Source organism: Gopherus flavomarginatus, chromosome 9 (assembly GCF_025201925.1).
Source record: "Gopherus flavomarginatus isolate rGopFla2 chromosome 9, rGopFla2.mat.asm, whole genome shotgun sequence".
Classification (NCBI taxonomy): Eukaryota; Metazoa; Chordata; order Testudines; family Testudinidae; genus Gopherus; species Gopherus flavomarginatus.
In genome coordinates this window covers 30,723,147-30,735,324 of record NC_066625.1, presented here as the reverse complement: position 1 = coordinate 30,735,324, position 12,178 = coordinate 30,723,147, and the positions used below count along the sequence as shown (strand labels likewise).

The following is a 12,178-nucleotide window of genomic DNA, read 5'->3' as shown; positions in this document are numbered from 1 at the left end:
CCCTTTAAGTGCCATATGCATCCAGTTGGCCAGAAACATCTGGACTGTCACCCAAGTGCCAGCTAACCTATTGCCCCTGCCATAGGGGAGAACATTTCACCAAAACCAAGGGACTTCTCCTAGTCACAAGGGTGCATCTCCCTCTCTGGACAAAGCCCTGGATGGTGGTAGCATGATGCACCCACAGTTGTTCAGCTGCACTCAGACCCTAAGGGTGGGCAAATCTGGTGTCCTTTCCAGTCCACCTGCAGAGGAAGTGGAGAAAGGGGCTGCCTTGAATTGCTCTCTAGCAACCTGGCTCTGGTGCTGGTGGATGGGCAGAACAGGGCTATTAGGTTCTGGAAAGAGCCACTTCCTCCTCCCTTGGCAATAGCAGGGTTGACATAAGATGGAGACTTGGAGGGCTGCGAGGGGAATTTAGGACAGTCCCACTAACCCCTGCTCTGTCGAAACAGCCCCTGAATCTGCCCGGTGATGTCTGTATTTGTAGCACTAAGTGTGAATGGTCACGGAGCACATCTGAATTCTGGTCACATGCCACCTGATGCATGCTGGGCATATGCTAAGAAGCTGCTGCAGCTCACAAAGTGCTTTATCAAGGAAGGTCAGTGTCCTTATTTCCATTTTCCACAGAGAGAGAGCAGTCTTGACTACTGAGGAGCTAAGTATATTTAACAGCTTCTTGCTGTGTTTATCTCTCGGGACAGGAAGGGTTTAGGTTTCAGAAGAGCTGTGAGCACAAACTGCCTTAACCCCAGAGCTTGGCCCAGTGAAGCACTTTCCACCCCTGTGCATTCATTTCCATAATTCCATGTTTTGGTTCAGAAAGAGCAAAGTGCTACCCACGTGTGTCTTAAGCTCAGCAGGAAGGAGAAGGTCCAGTTACACCCTAGCTCAGGCTACACTGAAAAGGGCCTGACCGCACGTACTTGTCAGTGAGAGCTAGCGCTTCGGGGTCTGTGGGAGGAATCATGAAGCAGACCCCTGGGACGTGGATCTTGTTTCCTGAGTTGTCTGTTACATCCCAGATGTCACCGTTGTTCTTAGTCAGGGTGTATCGGGCTCCACGGGTAACCTGGCCCTAGGGCAGAAACCAGTCACAACTGCCAGTCAGTTAATAACGACCACCACTCTGGTCTAGTGCATGCCGACCTCGGAGGGACACAGGCCAGGGTGGGTTCCTGTCTGGCTATCCTGGCTAACGCGCAGCCCTATGGCTTTTCACAGGCAGGCATGTGTTCCCACCATCAGTTGGGTAGTAGAGGTTCTTAGAGAAAATACAGCTGTTGTTCTCCTTTGGGGGTGGTTTGACTGACTTGCCTGCTTGCAGGTTGTGAGCTGCTAGCACCATTGCGTATGAGCAGACACACTACTGCCATCTCTGCAATCCTCAGAGTACCTCTCTGCAGCCAGGGGTGTGTTGAGCTTCCCTCAACAAACTCTAAATGGCCACAGTGAGGCTCAGGTCCCCTACCTTTCCCTGGTCCCTCCTCTGCTTGCTAGCAGGAGAAATGGCCCTGGGGTCTAGCTGCTAATCTCATCTGGATGTGGGATGGGTTAGATATAGAGTGCTTATCTTCAAACCCTGCATGTGGACCACATAAGCCCCTTCAGGACACCTTTAATCCTCCTAGTCCTGCTCCCTCCCCCTGCTTGTATCACTTTACAAGGGCTGGTTACACCAAGGAAACGCCAATGTGAGGATGGGGTTGAGGCAGCACAATGCAAATAAATGCCCTTAAAGGGGCTAGTTGGGGCTGGCAGGCTACAGCCCTGCATTTTGTGTCTGTGCTGTTCATTTCCTTTCCTAAATTGCATGCTAGGGGCTCCGGTGTGGGTAATCTCTCTCCCTTGCTCTGACAGGTTGCTTTGCTTCTGTCATCCTGTGCACTAGCTCCTCCAGCATTGGTGTCACATGGCACTCAGCCAGCAGCATGTGCAAAGGATGATGATGGAATTTATATTAGCAAAATGCCTGGCAAAGGGAGACAGAGAGGTGCTTGGGGGTTGAGTTTAATTAGTCACAAAAGGTGCCTGCTCCCTGTTATCCTGGACTGGGCTACAACCACCAGGAAGCTGCACAGCTTCTGAATGTGACAGAACAGCCAACCTGGGAGTGCTTCACAGGCTACAGGTCAAGGAGGCTCTAACTTCAGGAGGCTTCTTATACAATGTAGTGTCTTACTTGAATCCCAGAGAATCTCTGTAGGAGAAATGACCCTCAAGGCTAGTTGGGTCTAGCTGCTGTCACAAGCTACCATCCTCCCCTGCCACATCTCCTCTCTTTTCCAGGCAAGGCCAAGGCCTTGGCCAGAATAAATTATATTTTAATACCTAGGCACAAGGAAAACTCTCATTCCTAACCAGGTTTCCACTGAGTGGGAGGCATGGAATGGGTGAGCCATTTTCCCTGCAGGGTCGTGCCCCCCGGAGCCCCAGGATCCGGTTGTCAGAGGGAAGGTTTACCTCCTCGCCTTCGTAGTCACAGAGTGCCTCCACAGGTATGGGCTTGAGCGGGCTCTCCCGGCGGTACTTCAGAGGCAGCACTTGCAGGCTGTGCGTCTGCAGGGACTTCACCACTGCCTCATACTTGTCCAAGGCCTTCTCCTGGTCCTAGGGGGAAAGGAAAAGCCGTGTTGAGGTGAGAGGTTTAAAAATGTGCCACTGCCACCCGTGGACCACTAGAGGGCTGTGCATGTGGCATGTTGGCCATGGAAAGGAGACCTTTAGCGCCTGAATGGGCCATGGAGACAGCTGCTAGGACAGCCTGAAATGCTCCGTCGGGCCCTGGCTGACAGAGCTGATTTGTAAAGCTTGGGCATCATCTCAGCTACTCTGGCCCTTTTAAAAGAGCTGTTTGGTGTTGAATATTCACAATGCAAAATGTCAAGAAATATGAATACATTCTCCTCAACAGTGATTCCTTTCATCCACAGAGGCTGAGGTGCTGTTCAAGCCTCAGTCTCCAGCTGGCATTTCCTATTTCCATAGGCAAGAGGCACACTGAGTGGTGGACGTGAGCAACCTGAAGGGGAAAATGTGCTTGTCTGCTCCTTCCTCCCCTTAACTGCTTTGCGCCATTGCAGCAACCGAGAAGTGCAAAGGAAATGCTTGTGATGTCAGTGGGGGAGGAGGGCTTGTGACGTCAGTGGGGAGAGGGAACAAGAGGAGGGACAAATATGAACTTGTCTTTGTTGTTCAGCATTCACCAGTAACACAAACACTGAGGGAATGTGTAATGAGTGAGGTGTGACAGCCAGGGGCCCAGTGCCACCTAGGGAAATAGTAGGGTGGGACCAGTACAAATGCGGCCCCAACCAGTAAATTTCTCTAAAGGACATGTCTGTGACCAATTATCAGAAAGAAAGTTTGTTCGCTGGGTCCCAGCACCTTCCCCACCCAGAATCATATGCTTACCCTCAGCCCCAGCCCCCAATTCATGGGACCAGCGCTGAACCAGAGGCTGGAGAGGGATCTGGGGGGGTTGTCTGGTTTGGGTGCATGGGGAAGGAGGAGGGTGGCTGCCTGCACTAGGGTGGCAGCATGTCCCTTACTGCTTGTGTTGGCTCTGCAGCGCTCCAGCCTGGGAGCAGCCCAGCTGCTCTGCCTGGCTTTTCCCTAGGTAGGTGGCTCTGTGGACTAACGTTTCCCTCAGGGGTGGTTCTGCCAAGTTCCATGACAATCTAATGATGCTCCCAACCTGTCCAAGTACGAGTGTGACGGGAGAACCAGTTCAGAAACAGTTCAGCCCCACGCTCCCTCGTCTTGTCATGAAAGGTGTGATAGCAGGCCAAAGGGGAAGAGCGTGTGGCCAGCACAGAACAATAAATAGGTGAATGCAGAGGGACAGAAGTGTCCAGGCCGCAGTGCCTGCCATGGGCAGAGACTAGGCAGCCCACTGGCCTGCCTGCACCCTTCTAGGCAGCACCTGCTCTGATGCCACAAAGGTTTTTCCCGTCACCAAGGTTGGTGGTGTGCTCGTCTGTTACTGTGCTGCTACTCACATCCAGCTCCCTGAGAAGTGACTCTAGCTGGTAACTGTCCTTGAAGTCAGGGTTGTATTTCTGGTCCAGGTCTGTGTCCACCTTCTTCAACAGCTCCTGGGCATCCGTAGCATTCTTCTGGAACTGCCGGAAGGCCAAGCAAGACTCTTGTTTAAAAGAGAGCCCCCAGCTGGCAGAGAGATCAGACCCCTGCATGGGCCCACCACAGGTGAGTGCTGTGTCCCCTCTGAGCGGCAGGGGGGTGGCCTGCGAGCCTGGACTAGGGCCAAGTGAGCCCCAGGGCAACAGGGTGCGTGGGGGTGAGGTGGTTCCTTTGCAGCCCCACCCAGCACTTCCTCTGCTCAATGCTCGTTGGGGGTGGTTGAGAATCTTGCCCTGTCTTTTCATGTCTCCCCAGCGTTGGGTTGATCCTCTTTGGTACTAGGCTGGAGGAGTCTTGCAGAAAGAGTCTGAAGTGTCCTGCAGGTGCTGAGCTGCTTTTTCTCAGTAATCCCCCCGCCCCCAAGGGGTAGACACCTGAGTGTCCCTCTTGTCTGTTTAAACATCCTAGCGTGGATCATTCCTCTGGGTGTTACCAGACCTAGGCCCCTGCTCTTGCTCTGCCTGTCTCCCTGCTCGGAGCATCTGTGGGGCTCCATGCAGTGCCCAATGCCGACGGCAGGGAAGCAGTGAGGGCCTTGTTCAGCCCCTGCCTCCAGCCAATGTGGAAATATCACACTGGGATTCCTCCAGCACTGCCCTGCCCCACCCTAGGGATGTGGGGAGTGCTTTGATTGTTGAGAGGCAGGACAGCCTGGCACTTGCTCCCCTCACCATGCACTGTCAGGGGCCAGCCCCAAACCTGCATGGTAGTGATTACCCTGGGGAGATGCGACGTACCTGTCTGAGACACACCCTCAGGAACTGATACCACCTCCTCATTTCCCAGCTGCCCTTGCTCTGTCCCCTCTCTCCCTCAGCTGCTTCTGGTCTCAGCACCTTCTAGAATGTGTTCTTCCCTGTTCCCAGTCAAGCCCAGAGCTCCTGGGCATGAGGGCGGGGAGGGCTCCGGGGACTGAATTGCCCCATGGGGTGGAAAAGGGAATTCAGACAACAGAAGGCAGTAAATGAGAAAGGGGTTGCGGGGTTCATGCTTGAGGGTTTCACAGCAGAAGCTCTGCTCTCTGGGAGTCTTATTCTGGGGTTATCTAGAGTGTCTGAGCCTCATGTTCACCAATGCATTTATCCTCACAATGCCCTTTGGAGGTTGGGAAGTATTGTCCCTTGGCACAGGTGGGGGATGAGGCACAGAGAAACTCAGGCCCAGAGCCTCAAAGGCTCTGTTTGTTTCAGAGACAGGAGTCTAAATACCTTTGAGGATCTGGGCCCGTGTGACTTGCCCAAGGTCACAGAGGAAGCCTGTGGCAGGCAGGAATTAAACCCAGCTTGCCTGTGCCCAACCACAGAAACAACCTTCTCCTTGCGAGTGGCTTCTCCATCTCTTGATAGCTTCAGTGTGAGGCTGGGGCCTCTCTGGCTGATGCGCTCTAGTCAAACACAGGTTACTATACTCAGTACAGGGTAACTCTGGCCTGTGCTACACAGTCAGCTTGCATGATCAGTGATCCCTTTGGGCCTTGAAGTCCATGAAACTCCGAGTCTAGTATCCTGGCTTTTAGCATGGGCAGATAGACACTAGAGCACATGGTGCTTGTTCCCTGCATTCGCAGATCCCTCAGGACACAGCATCTGCTCTCCCAGGGCCCACTGAAAAGTAGGAGCCTTCCTAGCCTTTGGGGTCTGGTACCTGGTGATAGTCCTCCATGAATTTCAGATGGCTTTCCTCACAGATCAGCAAGTTGAGATATTCCTTCCAGTCAGCATGGACAGCCTCCATGTGAGCCTATGACACAACGGGAGCAGTGGGCATGTTACAGAGGCTTGTCACCTGCCTCAGTGGGTTAATATCGGCTCCGGAGAAGAATCTCAGGGAGGCATTTACTCGGTGACACAATCATGAATGGGGTTTGAGACCAAGAATAGTAGCAATGCATAGCAGGAGCAGCACATTAGCCAGTTTTCCTCTGGGAGCTAAATTCTCTCTTGGTGTAATGCCGCTGGAGTCAATGGAGTTCCTCCAGGAGTGAACCTAACTCAGCATGCTTGTTACCCAGGGGAAAGTGCCACCTTCCATCTCCACTGAACGAATCCTTGTGGGCAGCCTAAGGCCACAGCCAGAAATCCTCATGTCTGAGCAGAGCTGCCTGGGTGAGCGGGCCAGAACATGGGACACATTTTGGGGGACAAATGTGAAAAAATGTCATGTTTTACAACAAATTCTTTTTTTTTTTTTTTTAACCAGCTCTGCTTGTCATGGGAAGAACAAGATAACAGGCCTGGTGGAGGTGAGTAGCTGGATCTGTGTTTTCCCACTGTACCCGATTTATACACTTGCAATTGAGGGGAGCCTTTTGGTTGGCATTTGGCAGCTCAGGAAGCCGTGCAAAGCTGAGGAGCCATTGCAGGGTGAGTGACAATACAGGACAAAGGGCACGGGAGTTTTCTCCATGGAGTGTCACCTCAGGGTGCTGGGTCAGGGTCAAGTAGGCATTTCCTGGATGGGATGGTGTTCTCTCCAGGGTATTCAGGGAAAAGACATACCCGTTAGCATTCTCTGGGACACTCACCTCAATGGGGTTCTTCCCAGGGTGGTTTTGGGCTAGTAGGTTGTCTCCCTCCGCATGCAGTTTGTTGACAGCCTCCTCTCTCTCTTCTAGATTGCGATTGATGAAGTTCTAGACAGAGGTAGTTAAGGTGTCAGGCTCAGAAGGGAATGCGTGGAGGGGACCTATTGCTAACACACCAGAACACAGGAACCCAGGCAACAGCAGAGAGAAGGGATCCCTTGCTTACACTCCAGATTTCACCTATCTTAAAATGAAAGGATCTGACTCCTCAGTGCACTCAAAACAGAGACTCCCTCAAGGCCAGGAAGCCCCAACCCTGCTGCATCTTGGCCTCCTCCTTTTCCTTATAGCTGCTTGTAAAGTCTCTGAGCTGGATTCTGTCCTTGCTCCCACCAAGGTAAATCCAGAATGAGCAAGAGGAGACTCAGGCCCCATGTCAAGACAGATATCTTCATTCTTTTTTGCTTTAGGGCCCGGTCTGTTTGCATATGTAATAACATCAAGCCTTAGCTCTTACTCAGCCCTTTGCATCAGTAGATCACAAAGTACTTTACAAAGGAGGTCAGTATCGTTGTCCCCATTTTACAGATGGTGAAACTGAGGCACAGAGCTGGGCTGTGAAGTCACCCAGTTAGCCAGTGACAAAGCTAGTACTAGAACCCAGGTCTCCAGAGTCCCAGTGCAGTGTTCTCTCCCTTTGGCAACTCTGCCTCTGCCTAGTGGTGTAATACACCTGGCCAGTAGGAGACAGCTGGTGAGATAGGCAGGTTTTGTGTGCCGGGGAGGGTATACACATACCTCGTACTGGCGGCGCCGGCTGGGGTAGTCCAGGTTGCGGTCACTCCAGTCATAATGCATTCTGTCCTTGGCCTGCTGATCCAGCCAGTAGAGCTTGTTTGTGCAGCGCTGCATGTAATCCTGCAGGGAGTTCAAATCCTGCTGCCGCTGCTGGGACCCTGACTGTCAAAGGAGAGGATTACAGAGGGTCAGAGCTCACCACCCAGTTGTGGAGTTGGAAGAGCAGCCTAAGGAGGCCGCCTACTCAGAACTTTCCTCGGGGGGTGTGTGTGTGAGGGCTCTGCACCCCCCACCCCACCAGCAATGAGCATCTCTGGGCAATGCGTCTCCCTCCTACACGTCCTTCACATGTGCACAGACCCTTGACCCAGCTCTCTGGTGCTTAGCCACCAACATCTGGTCTCCTCAGGGCTGAGGGAGGTTCTTACCAGCAGCTTCTGGTATTTCACCTGGAGGCTGCTCATATATTCCTGCAAACAAAGGAGAGAAAAGCCAGGCATGAAAAGGGCCAAAGAGCACAGCTGGAGTGACTCAAAGTCTGTAGGACAAAAGGGGCTGGATCTAGGAGGGGACATTTCGGGGGGCTGCCACTGTAAAGTTAGGGTCCATGCGTGAAATTCAAATCTGAGTACAGGTGTGGCTTCAGGACACCCTGCAATTGGGGGTATTTGGACACCCGGCTTGGTTCAGGCCCATGGCACTGCAAGCAACTTTGAGTGTTGCTCTCCCCGTGTCCTTGGAAGCTTGTCCTTCCCTTGGGTGCGTCACCTCCAGCCTGGCCTCTGGTTCCTGTTGCTTGTCCTGTGCTCTGCAATCCCCTGTGTAGGAAGTGCTGGGTGGGGGCAGGGTAGAAAGAGCGGAGGCTGGCATGTGCCACAGAGCAAAGACTGGCACAGGGAACACCAGCGAGTAAGGCAGAGAAGGACCCTACCTTGTCCCGTTCCTTGCTGATATGTGGCCTGATGGCCATCACCTCATTGTGGAAGATGTTGTGCTCTTCCACTTGGCTGTTGACTAGCGGCAGGTCGGTCCCAAAGCCCTGGTTGTTCAATGTTTCCTGGTGCACAGAGAGATTAAGGTTAGCGACAGGCGTACCAGGAACCACTCTCCAGCTCTTCTGTCTGCCTGGCTCTCTCTGACAGGAGCTAAGGCAGAGATACCCCCAGCCTAGGGTGCCCTTTTCTGCTTCATTGCAGTGGGGAATTTGGGAAGTCTCACAGGAATCTCTGCTCCTGGAAGACCTAGAAAGAGCCTTGGCTGCAGCACTCAGCATCACGGACAGTGCAGGGATCTCTGAGCCAGACCTCCTCTTTCCTCCCACTGCGTCACGTCAGAGCCAGGGGCACTCAGCACCTCTAGGACGAGCTTCTCAGAGCAGAGGCAGCCCATAGGTCTTGCTGCTGCAGCAGGCCCTCAAGAGCAGGTGTGAACATGGCCTGCTTGCAGCTATGCAAGGGTGACCCATTCTGAGCTACAGGGTGTCAGCTGTGGCCTGGGCTTTCCCCCTCCCCCGCCTCTTTACAGCATTGGATGATTAACAAGCTGCCTCCTCGAGTGTCTATTGCCAGGTGCTGCCAGAGGGTGGGCACCCCTGGCGAAGATCTGGTCTAATATAGCAGTCTCCAAGCTCCTAGGAAGCAGCCTTGGATTGCACTGTGAAGAGTCTCTTCTCCAGAGGCCAAGATGGGCCTGCTGGGAGTTTGGCTAGCAGCGTCAGTGGGAGAAGGAGCAGCCCAAGACTGCAAGGTGCTAGGGGACGAGATGGGTGGCAGCCACCGCCTGTGATGTGAATGCTAATAACCACTGCTTGGCATTTCCCCAGCATTGTACAAACCTCCGTCACTGCAAGGGCCTCTCCTCTCCCTGCTAATGAGCCTGTTCCCCTTTGAAGGCAGCGGAGCCCGCGCAATGGGCAGAACTGCAAGGCCAGCATGGCCGTCCTAATGCAAAGTGCTAATTAAACAAGCTGCAGCTCAGGCTGGATTTGGGGATTTGCAAAGCGAAGCTGACTTGGCAGTTTGAATAGCAGCAAAATCAACAGTGTGGAGCGACCAGTTGTCTCTGTTGTTGTGCTGGATCTGGCTAATGAATACAGCAGGCATTGTAGGCCAGCCCTCAATAGATGTGAAATTGTCCTTTTGTTCATAAGAACTGACCCAAAGTCCCCAGGATTGTCTGAATAAAATGCAATTCCGTTCCCAGTCACTGAGCAGCCACGAACAGCAGCGGAGGGGATCAGAACCCATAAGGTGTGGCTGCCACACACCACTGCTGCATCCATTTATGCCAGACTTTCAGTTGGTGTGAACTGGCACAACTCTCTGGACCTCAATGGATCTGTGCTGATTTATACCAGTTCAGGATCTGCCCCTTTGTTTTTCATGCTAGACAGATAGAAAAAGTAATGCATCAAAGAGAATGAGACGAGAATAAAAGAAGGTGATGGGGAAAAGACCAAGACAAAAGCTAATACCTAGCTCTTATATGGTGCTTTTTGTCTGTAGATCTCAGAGCACTTTACAAGGGGGGTCTGTGTCATTATCCGCCCTTTACAGATGGGGAAACTGAGGCACAGCAGGGAAGTACCTCAGCCAGTAGGGCAGCGACAGAGCTGAGTATGGAACCCAGGTCTCCTGAATCCCAGTCAAGTGCTTTATCCACTAGGATGTACTGCCTCCAAAGGAGGATTTGCCCATTTTTTGTCTAATTTTAGGCATTGGTGGATGGCCACCAGCATCACTTAACTTTAGCAGACAGGGCAAACTGTGATAAGCCTTAATTAGCAATGGGGCAGGTACAAGCTACACTGGTAAAATAGTGCTTTGCCCTAGGGAGCTCCATTGGTGCAGCTTTGCCCAGTGGCTGGCCATGGATAGCTATCCTCAGGGCAGATCCCCAGCGCAGCTAAATACTCAGTTAAGGACAGCTGCCCACCCATCCTTTGGTCCTTTTCAACTCATTCCAAAACCCTTGGAGTCCTTGATTCCACTCTGATATTCCAAGCCACCGCCATCTGACCCCACCCAATACATTCTGCTGTGGTGTATGCTCCATGCAATGTTAAGCTGTCTTGATGGTTTGAGTGAGAGCTCCTTGGTGTGTTCTTCCATGGAAAAAAAATTCCGGCACCCATATGACAAACTTTTGGTGCAAGCCTATCTCTAGAGCTGCCCTGAGGGTCACTGCAGGCAGGCACAGGTGTTTCAGGGGCAGATGCCGGGGTCACTGTACCTGTTTCTCGTCGATCACCTTGGACCAGTTGACCTGCGGCTCCACGTCCTGCGGAGTGAAGTTGTAGATCTGGTCGTGTTTCGCACGCAGGTTTGCCACGCGCTCTTTCAGCTGCCGGATGCTGAAGAAAGGGAGAAGCAACCCAGGGGCATCGAGGATGTGGTAAGTGAGCTGGTTTGATCAATCCCTGGGCTGGCACAGAGCTGGCACCATCAGCTCTGGGTCATCCTCCTCATCCCCCCCGACAAGTCCCCTGTCATGTTGGGAGAAGATGGGGCATGGTCGGACTGCACTGCCATGCGATCTTTAATGACCGCTCAAGAATAGGATTTTGCATCTCACCAAAAAGTCAGCATCTGCTGCAGCATAGTGTGGGGCCACAAGGTGCAGAACTGACCTGAGGGAAGAACAGCACCAGCACCCTTTTTTCAACCTTGCAGGGTCTCCCATCTGAGTATTGACCAGGGCTGACCCTGCTTAACATGAGAGTCCGGTCTAAGGTGCTGTAACTACAGACATACAAAAGCCCTCTTTAGCATGGGCTGTCTCTGTGGTGTAATTAGAGCTATGTGAATCACTGACTTTCCAGTTCAGTGGCTGAACTGGAAAAAAAAAAATAGTTTTGGGTTGACTAGAAACAAACGTTTTTCAAAACTTTTCAACCAACCAAAATTTCCAGCAAACTGAATTTTTTCAATCAAACAAACATTTTGTTCTATCCTAAATGAAACATTTCATTTTCTTTTCAGGTATTTTTTTTTAAACCTTCTCTTTAAAATGACAGTAAAAGTCCGAATGAAAAGGCTTTTAGAATTGAAAAACCAAACTCTTTTCTTTTCTAAAATGTCAGACCCAAACATTTCAATTCTTTTCAGAATTTTTTTTACTGAAACAATTAGGCGAATTCCACCCAAATCCATGAAACGTTTCCATCCACCCGGAGATGCGTTTTTTGACCAAAAAACTTTCAGCCAAAAATGTTGCCCAATTCTAGCTATATCATACAGTGCCCTCCAATAAGGAGTTACAGAAATGCCTGCTGGCTTATCGGGGTGTTAACATGTGCCTCTCTATAATGGATTCTGGCTAGCCCAACAACCTGCATGCAATTAGGGATCCAGAACCAATTCTGTCCCCACTGGACTTACTCTTCTGTGATCATGTCACCCTGTGGGTGTTTCATGTGCCTGGCAATTGCTGCATCCCCATCCAGAACATAGAGGAGTTTATCCGACTCGGTCAGTTTACTTGCTGTGTGGTCCTTGTATTGAGCAGGCTGGCCGGCCTTGAGCTTGTGTAAGTCCTATGGACGCAACGAGAAAAGGATGGTGAATTGGCAGAAAGAGCTGAAATCAACAGCACCTGAATGATGGGAAAACATAAAACTGCCCAACGTGTGGAGTTATTAAATAAGGGCAGGTCATACAGCCTGCGTTGCGAGGCACAGTGTGTAAGGAGGAGGGGCACCCATGAACAGGA

The 12,178-nt window shown here is 51.8% G+C and overlaps 1 protein-coding gene across 1 annotated transcript in view; it reads right to left on the bottom strand.

The window, feature by feature from the left end:
• PPL (periplakin) overlaps positions 1–12,178 on the bottom strand; it is a 53,016-nt gene that overhangs the window by 16,095 nt on the left and 24,743 nt on the right. Inside the window, exons 3-12 of the mRNA XM_050968774.1 lie at positions 11,848–12,002; positions 10,700–10,820; positions 8,400–8,525; positions 7,897–7,938; positions 7,469–7,630; positions 6,671–6,778; positions 5,791–5,886; positions 4,005–4,127; positions 2,467–2,613; positions 930–1,081 (exon numbers count right to left, since the gene is read on the bottom strand). Coding sequence (XP_050824731.1) covers positions 930–1,081; positions 2,467–2,613; positions 4,005–4,127; positions 5,791–5,886; positions 6,671–6,778; positions 7,469–7,630; positions 7,897–7,938; positions 8,400–8,525; positions 10,700–10,820; positions 11,848–12,002 — 1,232 coding nt within the window. The remainder of the gene's footprint in view (positions 1–929; positions 1,082–2,466; positions 2,614–4,004; positions 4,128–5,790; positions 5,887–6,670; positions 6,779–7,468; positions 7,631–7,896; positions 7,939–8,399; positions 8,526–10,699; positions 10,821–11,847; positions 12,003–12,178) is intronic.